Below are 10460 nucleotides of genomic sequence, written 5' to 3'. Positions count from 1 at the left end.
GCACCAACACATTCCAACCACCTCTGAATGTGAAGGCAATTCCGCCAGTCACCAGAGACGAGCTTCTGGAGATCTACGGGGCCTGGGTGGAGTACCAAATAAGGCCCTTAAGCTTGCCGTGAAATCCAAACCGAGCATATTTGCTGAGTTGTTCGAAGCGTGCATGTCCGAAAGGATATTTCCATCGGGAAAAGTTTGTACTTCTGTCTAAGCCTGGTAAACCGCCAGGTGAACCATCTTCGTACCGACTCATATGTCTTTTGGACCTGTGGGGAAAATGTTAGAGCGGGTAATCTATAATAGATTATTCCCGGTTGTTGAGAGCCAGGGGGCCTTTCAGATAGGCAGTATGGATTCCGTAAAGCCAGATCAACCACTGATGCCATCAAAATGGTTATTGGCTTGGCCGAAGATGCAATCCACGGAAAGGCAGTACTAGTAAATATTGCGTGGTAGTAACCCTGGACGTGAAAAATGCATTCAATTCGGCCAATTGGAATCTAATACGGAAATCCCTAGCGAAAGTTGCTATTCCCGTCTATCACGCTGCTATGGTCGATAGTTATTTACCTGAAAGGAAGCTCTGGTATGACACTGATGGGGTACGTTGTTTCCGCGGGTGTCCCGCAGGACTCCGTATTGGGCTCACTACTGTGGAACATCTTCTACAACGATGTACTTAATGTTCCCCTTCCGGAGGAAGCCTCAGTGGTATGCTACGCCGACGATATTGCGAGATGTCGTCTGACACTTGCGGAGAAAAAAACGGAAGCGGCCCTCATTACCAAGCGCCATAAAAGAAATTTTGCCCGTATTCAAATTGGGCATCATATCATCACTTCCAAGCCGATAATCAAATACTTGGGGGTGGTGATAGACGCTCAGCTAGAAGCAACACATACAGTATTGATAGACCAGTAGCTTACTCCAAACTACAATTTTATTTTATTATGTATATATATATTTAAGCTAATTAGCTTTGTACTGATGAAGGGAGTAAGTTGCTCCCGAAATATATATATACATAATAAAATAAAATTGTAGTTTGGAGTAAGCTACTGGTCTATCAATTTTAGACTTAACTACAAACAGAAGGCGATATCTAACATTTTAGAAATGGTACATACAGTATGTTTGTGATAAATCATCCACTGCTGGTATGGCCCTGACGAGGATGATGCTGAACGTGGGAGGGCCACGGCATACCTCTAGGTTGCTTATAGCCAGGGTGGTGACCTTAATCATGCTCTATGTGACCCCAAACAAAATGCGAAGCCAATCTCTCCGACGACAAAGAACGCTGAGAGGCAGAGATCCATAAATAGATGGCAAGAGCGGTGGGAACGCTCGGGAAAGGGTCGGTGAACTCACAGGCTTATTCCTGCCATCAAGGAATGGTTGGAGAGACGACAGGGTAAGATTAATTATAATCTCACCCAGTTTCTCACGCGGCATGGAGGATATCGCCAATATCTGCACAGATTTAAATTGGAGACCTCGCCCAACTGTCCAAATTGCGATGGAGTCCCAAAGGACTCCGAGCATGTATTCTTCTACTGTCCGAGATTTGTGGAAGAAAGGAGGAATTTAGAGGAGACTCTAGGAGAGGTACTGGTACCAGAAAATCTGGTGCCGAAAATGGTATTACATCAAGAAAATTGGGATGCTGTCAACTCCATGATCGCATCTATCCAAACCAAACTGCGAAAGGCAGAGGAGAAGAGAAAAGCGCGGTCACCTGCGCCGCGTATAGAAGAAAGGTGACTAAGCTAGAATGCGCTGACTCCGCCCCGTGATGTAATACCTTATGGTGGTTACGCGGGGCAGGGAGAGATTCGGGGGTGGTTTTAGTGGGTAAAAATCCCACACGCTGATGTGTCCAGACCAGTGTCTCTTGAAGATTTCCACCTCCTGAAAAAACAAGACGGACAGACGGACATACGGACAGACAGACAGTAAACCGGTTTTAATAAGGTTTTGTTTTCCACAAAACCTTAAAAACTCCGGACTCGAATGTCGCGATCGAGAGGGAAGATGCAGACGGATCACAGTCTCGATCCTTGCTTCTCCTGCGTCAGATGTTTATTGAGGCGCAGTGTCTGAAGCTCCGCGTGACTGACTATTGGGTACATTCCTACAAATGAAAATTTATTTAAGATAGGAAACTTTCAACAACGTGCAATCTGCGGTCTGTTGCTTTCTCGCGGTATCAGGAAACCACTCGCGTGTTCCGACAGATGTAACGGAAACCCGACGGAAATTGGACCGATGAACGAATCAAATACTGAGTCACTATTAGCGCACATTCGAGGTTAGAAGGTTGGATTCGATTACTGGACCCAGCGATAAGATTCCGAAGATGTTGAGCGAGCACGGAGTCGCTCAAATATCAAATAGAATAACTACGACCGGCCCATGCTACAGTCAAGCTAACACTCCTGAATGCTGGCGAATTCCTCAATTCTTCTTCCTTGTTTACCAATTGCGAGAAATTAGTGCAACCCGTCTTATTTCATATTTGTCTTCCCAGCTCCCTAGATACACTCACTGATACTGTTCCTGAATAAAATCGAGAATGTAATTAAAAATGTTTGGTCGAGAATTTAATGGTTAACATACCCAAAAGAAGATGCTTGAATAACGTACTAAGTCAGTTCTCATTTGGTCGCCATTTGACGGAAGATGAGCCTTTCCTGTCAGTTGGTATCAAATTAGTACACAGGAAGTGTTATTTGCGAATAACGTGCCGCTATTGAGAAAACGGTGATAGTTGGGGATGATTAAAGACTTGTCACAGAAGCCGATACCATGCCTTCCTGATATGAATATTTTTGGGCGGCGTCGCCATATATGCAAAAGGGGGGTGTAAAATTTTTTTTCACCGAATATAGACATGTTGGATATCAAATGAAAGATCTCGATTAGTACTGTCTTAGTTTTGACATTTCTTAAAAAGACGAGGAATGGGAGGGTGGTTAAGTGATAATTTCTTTAACGAACCCATTCTCAGAAACTACCCAACCGAAAAATCTGAAAAAATTTGAAGCTCCGATTATTAATGCCCCGGCTTCAAAATACTCTCCATATCGATATCTGCTCAAATTAAGTTAATAGTAATAGTATATTACCATATTTTTGGAGAAATTGAGTTAAACCCCCCTTCAATTTATTCTAGATTGTAATAGTATAGAATATAATGTGGGACATGTTATCCCGAAGTTTGATCAAAATCGTACTATTATATTACTAACAAAGTTACAGTAGCTCAAAGTTGATTTCACCGTGTAAATTTACTGCAACTAAATATCAATGTCATACTAAGGTAAGTAGTCTAACATGCTAAATGCATATACATAACGGGCTAGGTACAAATGGGATAGGTCTGCATTAAAATATAGTCACAGAGGAAGCAACCAAAACCTTGCATACCTGAAGCGCCGAGCTTCCGGTTTCCCGGCTTGTTTCACATCTGGGATCAACATAAACGGAGTTTCTAATCACTTCTTTTTTATGAAACATTATCTTTTTTTTTCATTGCCCCATTTCCCTTCTTTATTTATCTTTATCTACAACGTGAATTAGAGACAAACTATGAATAGAATTTATGATTTAAGTTAATAAGAATAATATTATCTTTCTTCCAACCGAATACGGATACCATTTGATGCTTTTAGGACAATATCTCCTTGCAAAATAACTTCGGGTCCAGGCAATAACTTGAAGTTCATTATAACTTTTGCCACTGATGTTTTCAAATTCAATAAAGCAAATTTCTGACCAATACAGTTCCGTCCTCCGGCACTGAAGGGAATGTACGTAAATGTACGTTTGTTATCTGATTGCGAACTAAATCGCTCTGGATCAAATCTTTCGGGATTAGGATAGTTGCCTGGATCGTGATGCATTCTGTAGATTGACAATACTAGGTTAACACCAGCGGGAACTGTAATGCCACCTGAAAATTACATTAGAGAGATAAATTAGTGATTCATAATTGGAGTACGTGGCTTCCTCATACCTATCAGTGTATCCTCCGTAAGTTCTCGTCCGATTCCTGGAACTGGGGGAAGAATTCGCAAACTCTCTTTTACTACCATATCAAAGTATTCAAGCCCACTTAATTTCTTATTCGTGATTTCCATTTGGTCTTTACTGCCAAAAGCGTTCTTCAATTCTTGATAAAGTTTCTCTTGTACATCGGGATGTCTAGACAGCAAATAAAGTGTAAATGATATTCCTGAAGTAGTAGTGTCGTGTCCTCCAAACATAAAAGTGTCGACCTCTTCCCGTATATCAGCATTTGTCAGAGGCTTTCCACCTGCTGTCGCATGAAGCAAAATATCTAAAAAGTTCATACGACTCCCTTGGTCAACCTTCATGTTGGATAGTAATTGATCCCTCCGTTCCCCAATGACTTTATCCGTGAAATTGTGAAGAAGAGTCGTGAGGGTCTTTAGATATTGACCTTGGGATGTCAGGTTGTAAAGACCAGTGTTTCCCAAAGGGTGATGTAATCGTTCCTGGAAAGCGAGAGACATCCTGCAAAATATTTCAACTACGATGTTAGGTGAGTTCTTTCGCGTTTAAAAGTGGGATACTGACTTCTTGACTGAAGTTACATATTCTGAATTCGGGTCGGCTTGAGCATTTACGGTAACACCCATTGAGGTTTCTATAAGTAAAGCAAAATTATGATGTATCTTTTTTGAAAATATTTCTGAACGCAATAACTATTTTGATAGTAGAAAATATGCCCAAGCAATACAATAAAATTATAGCGCACATGTCGAGAACGAACGCACAAGTATTGCACTCGCTAATTTTCGTTCAAAGTGCCTAGAGTTGGTGATCTGAACGATGCTCTGCTGTGCGAATTCCTGCGACGTGTAAAGCTGGTACTGAAATCACATCTTTCGGGGAACAATAAAATAAGCGCATTGAATATATTCACTATCCCTTCACTGGTTTATGCATTGGTTGGCGTGGTTGACGTGGCGGCACAACATCATCGCCAAGTCGACTCTCTGCAAAGAGCAGGGGAGTCCCTTACATGCGGCTGCCTGTAAGGCAGACTGTGGGTTGACTCCAGTTAACTTGAAGGATCGATCTTTCAATCCTTTGAGTAGGGTAAAGTCGTACCAAGAGCGGATCGTTGACAACATGTGAATTGTCTTTGGCAGCTATATGTCGATTTGCATTTGTCCAACAAATGGCTCTCTGGGGAGCTCTTTGCTCAGACGGAGGGATTCATGTATACCATGTGTGGTCGCCACCCGAGCTTATTAAAAGCTCATCATGATAGAACGGATAGAGAACGACAAGTGCAGAATGTGCGGTTCGGCGTTAGAGACGTTGGACCATCTCATTTCTGGGTGCACTGTTATGGCACCGGTGCAATACATCACCAGGCATAATGCTGTACGTAAGGTTATCCATCAAAACCTTGCATACCAGCATGGGCTGATAAGGGGAACATGTCCGGTTTACCGATACGAGCCGCAAGTAGTACTTGATAGTTCTGCTTACAGCATGTATTGGGATCGGCAAGTTCTGACTGATCGCCATACTGTATATAACAAGCTCAACGTACTGTTAGTTGACAAGACGGGTCGCTCCGCGTATATTATTGATGTTGCTATCCCCCATAATAGCAACATCGAACAGAAATACGTGGAGAAGAAGTTGAACTATGTGCCACTGACTCGGGAAATCATAGAAATTTGGCAGCTCGAACGGGTTGTAGTTCCCATAATATTGTGAGCTACAGGTATTGTACCTAAATCCCTCACGGCTTCCCTTGATGTCCTGGCACTTTCACACAGTCTGGTTCAAACCATGCAGCAGTACACCATTCAGCATACGTGCTCGATGTTTCAGGGAGTTGTCGACGGATTCTCCCATTGACCTACCACCTAATACTGCCACCAGTGCCACTTTAGTTTTTAAGTAGATAGGATCGTCCGAGCCTAAAAGCGTGGATCAGGGCCTCGAAGTGTGCTAGAGCACTTCATTCAAGACCGTAACAGTACACTGCAGGATTACAGTACCCTATAGGGGACAATGTAGTCAGCATTACGCTCGCCCGAGATTAATACCCTGATTTGACTGAGGTACTCATTCACAGCTGAGTCGACTGGTATCCGACGTCACGAAATGACTATGCAAATTCCATTGCCACCAGTGAGATTTGAATCGCGCCCTTCGGTATGACAGCCTTGTGCTCTCACCACTCGTCTATCCGGACATAATCAAAGTCAGTTACCTTGAAGTTAATGTTCAATGATTCTGAACACAAAACTGATAAGTTGGTTACTAATATATTGAATGTGGAAAGTATAAAGCAGGTTAAAATGCGACAGAAACTGACGTGAATCCTACCCGCTCGTAGAAAGATAGTTCGTCGGCCCAATTATCTGCCTCCATGTCTCTGTATGTCGCCCAGATTGTTCAATGCGTTTCTGCAATAATAATTGTTAACACGGAGAATGTCACCATTGAGAATTTAAGCTGATTGTTGGTTAGAATAAATATATTACGCTTATAACTCGGATCATGCCCCAGCCATCAATAGACCATCAGTATTGTCAGTACCTCCATTTGGAATACACTGGCTTATCCTGGAAAATAGTATGAATCGACTACACTATGTATGCCAGGAAATACTCGCTCTAAATCCGCAGATCATGCCTGGTCCTTCGGTACACATCGCCAGCCTTCCACTCTCTTGAAGTTCGGCTTGCTTGTGGCTTTGTCCGCTAGGAATATCCAGAGCTAATGCGGTACTTCGTCTAGGATATTGATGTGACCGTAAGGCTTCCCTGCCCAGCATCTATGCTCACTGAGGCTGATAGCACTGATGGTTCAAAGCAGGACTGCAGAGCCTCATTATTAAGCTTGGTTCTATTGTGTTTCAAACTCAGTGATGCAGCCACACAATAGAGCCGTACGTTAAAATGCGACAAACCATTCATTCAACCAATCAAAGAATCACATTTTCTAATGAAAGTTTTCTTGTAGCCGAAAAAGCCATATATTTCTAATCTTCTGTTCTATGTTTCTATGTTTAGTTACTAATTTGACTTACAATCCACATCAACTAATTCACATTGAAGGAAAGTGGCAATCTTTATCCATCGCGGGAGGCGGAATTCAGGTACTCTTGACTTCGTAGCGAGTAGCATGAGCTCCGTTTTGTTTAGATTTCCGCCAAGTCGGAATGCTATAACCCACTGGCACACTTTTTCGAACACACCCTGCATAATTTTACTAATAATGGAAAAAAATGCCTGACATGAATCTGACCGAGTGTTCAAGATATATTTCATCCATCACCATCAACCAAAGCACGGAAGAGATGTCACCACACTGAGGTGCTTTTAGCATGAATACTATTTATTGCGAAAAATACCCAATCAATCCTATTCTGGTCACATCCTTCTTGATCCCATTGGTCCTCATGTTGCTGAATGTTCCTTCTATATCTAGGAAGGCAACTAACGTTTGTTGGTCGTAAATCGCTCAAATGCTGTGCTGTGTTGATATTTGAAGAAGGGCGACCTCTTGTCGCTGATTAGCCGAAATTCTTTCATGAAATCATGGCCGTGCCTGCTCGCTTTCGGCGAAGTAATGTCGCGCGCTTACAGAATTGCGTTACATATCTAAACGAAATACATATCCGATATCACACACATGCATCACATGCTAAATTTTAGAAAATGCTATTCTAGCTGACATTAGTTAAAACCTGATTCCTGATTGTCTTTCCAGAAATTATACTTTGTCGAATGAATAACAACGATTCATTTATAAATTAAGTTCACTAGGATTGAATTTTTAGATGTAAACAAGGATGTATTAAGAAATATTATGTCCTGACAGGATAAAGTGTGAGATGAAGAACGTCCTGGTGCGGTCTAGACATCTTTATTCATCATCATCAACGGCGCAACAACTGGTATCCGCTCTAGGCCTGCCTTAATAAGGGACTCCAGACATCCCGGTTTTGCGCGAGGTCCACCAATTCGATATCCCTAAAAGCTGTCTGATGTCCTGACCTACGCCATCGCTCCATCTCAGGCAGGGTCTCCCTCGTTTGCTTTTTCTACCATAGATATTGCCCTTATAGACTTTCCGGGCGGGATCATCCTCATCCATACGTATTAAGTGACCCGCCCACCGTACCTATTGAGCCGGATTTTATCCACAACCGGACGGTCATGGTATCGCTCATAGATTTCGTCGTTATGTAGGCTACGGAATCGTCCATCCTCATGTAGGTAGCCAAAAATTCTTCAGAGGATTCTTCTCTCGAACGCGGTCAAGACTTCGCAATTTTTCTTGCTAAGAACCCAAGTCGCCGAGGAATACATGAGGACTGGCAAGATCATAGTCTTGTACAGTAAGGGCTTTAAAGAGGTGAGACGTTTCGTGGAAAACAGTTTTTGTAAGCTGAAATAGGCTCTGTTGGCTGACAACAACCGTGCGTGGATTTCATCATCGTAGCTGTTATCGGTTGTCATTTTCGACTCTAGATAGGAGAAATTATCAACGGTCTCAAAGTTGTATTCTCCTATCCTTATTCTTCCTGTTTGACCAGTGCGGTTTTATGTTGTTGGTTGATTGGTTTTCGATGCCACCATATACTTTGTCTTGCCTTCATTGATGTGCAGCCCAAGATCTCGCACCGCCTGCTCGATTTGGATGAAGGCAGTTTGTACGTCTCTGGGGGTTTTTTCCCATGATGTCGTTATCGTCACCATAGGCCAGTGGTTGGGTAGACTTAAAGAGGATCGTACCTCTTGCATTTATCAGCATCACGGATCACTTTCTCGAGGACCAGGTTAAAGCGGACGCATATCTTTATTAGATTTAACTTATTGAGATCACTTACCGCAAATTACGTCCAGTGCAAATGCATTTACTATCGGGTAGATGTCAACTTCACCCTTTGCGGCCATCGATTTTAGATGTGTTATTAGAATATCTGATTGCTTGCTCATCACATCTACAAAGCCATCCAAAATACTGAAATGAAAACTGGGGGTGATGATTTTACGCCGGGTGAACCATTTGTTCCCATAAGCTGTTAGGAGACCGGTTCCTTGAGGAATAAAGGGAATAAATCCAAACTTTCGCCACCTTTGCTTATGCAACACAATTTACCTAACCACGGCTCTAAAGCTTGATATGCAGATCCCTTTCTAGCGTTCTTCGTATTCGGATTTGTTAAAATGGTCTCCACATCTTTAGCATCTGAGATTACAATTAGAGCGTCGAGTATCGGTCGAGTTAGGACAACATTTTTTCCATATTTCACGAATAAACTTTGAAAGGTTTTGAAAATTTCTAAAGGAAGGATCAAAGGTAAACACAAATTTTGAATTAACGATGGATCTACCTGGAGCGGTCTTTGGAAAAATAGTCAGTGTTCCAAAAATTGGATGCCTTGGTGGTGTTTTGAAATTGTCCAGTAAAAGCCTATACACTTTCCATTTCTTATATAGAAAATTGACTGCATAGGCAACCACTAATGTGAACAACACGAACAATATCATTCTTCGCGCTTCAACCGACTTTTAAGGAAAGCTCTACTTTGCACTACCCGCACTACTGTCTCGATACCGGCTCTTCTGGTGATTAGGAATGAAATGCAAATCGTGACACAGAAGTATCTTCTTATATATGGATGGTGGTATTTCTGGAAAAAATCTTTATCATCAAACCGTCAAGTAAGAACTTTTGAACTTTGGCACACCCACAGTCCAAATTTTTGCAAGAAATTAGACCTAAAAGACTAATTACTGACTGTTCCTCCTCCGTCCCTGAATTATTTACTATAGCCTGATCCGGTGGGTCAGGGAACGGTAAATAACAACTACGTATTGACGGCTTTCATTGAAAGAAATTTCATTTACTGGGAATGTGTTATTTCTGATAAGATAAACTCCCCCTATGTACTCTCTTTTGTATTTCAACATATTTGCAGCCATTTAAATCATAAATCTGTTTATATCATTTACTTTGCCATTTACCCACAGCAAACCATTAAATTTCTATCATGAATGAAGGTAACTTTAGCAAGTCACGATTGGACAAAGTACAAGTGACTGAAAATAGAACCGTTTACTCGGTGTCGTTTTTCTGTATGTGAGACTCAACCACGCAATTCAACCATGATTCGACTGAAAGCGAAACGCAAATAGATTTGCCGCAAGCAGATAATTATAATACCATCAGTTATGTCGTAGCTTTTCGGATAAATCTGCTGTCATCTCCGCGTATTTGTAGCCAACTGATCGCGCAAGGACTACTCCTCATTTTCTTGTTATATCTACTTAAAGTGGACTCAAAATGGAAAGTGTACAATTATTATTGAGTAACTTTTATAGCCCTCGAAGCACCCGATTTCGCAATTTTGCATTTCCTGGGCTAAAAGCACTAATTAAAGGACTGAACTGATA

At 41.9% G+C, this 10460-nt stretch overlaps 1 protein-coding gene across 1 annotated transcript; it reads right to left on the bottom strand.

Moving 5' to 3' along the window:
* Nucleotides 1-3523: 3523 nt before the first annotated feature.
* On the bottom strand, nt 3524-9834 carry LOC119656502 (probable cytochrome P450 4d14). Its single transcript, XM_038062840.1, has 7 exons — nt 9759-9834; nt 9398-9697; nt 9163-9345; nt 8891-9100; nt 4603-4672; nt 4019-4539; nt 3524-3955 (listed from the first exon to the last, which is right to left on the bottom strand). The coding sequence occupies exons 2-7, from the start codon at nt 9552-9554 to the stop codon at nt 3630-3632; spliced, it is 1467 nt and encodes a 488-aa protein (XP_037918768.1). The 5' UTR covers nt 9555-9697; nt 9759-9834; the 3' UTR covers nt 3524-3629.
* Between the last annotated feature and the right edge of the window lie 626 nt (nt 9835-10460).

This window comes from Hermetia illucens, chromosome 5, assembly GCF_905115235.1.
Source record: "Hermetia illucens chromosome 5, iHerIll2.2.curated.20191125, whole genome shotgun sequence".
Classification (NCBI taxonomy): Eukaryota; Metazoa; Arthropoda; class Insecta; order Diptera; family Stratiomyidae; genus Hermetia; species Hermetia illucens.
This window is presented reverse-complemented; position numbering and strand designations above follow the sequence as displayed.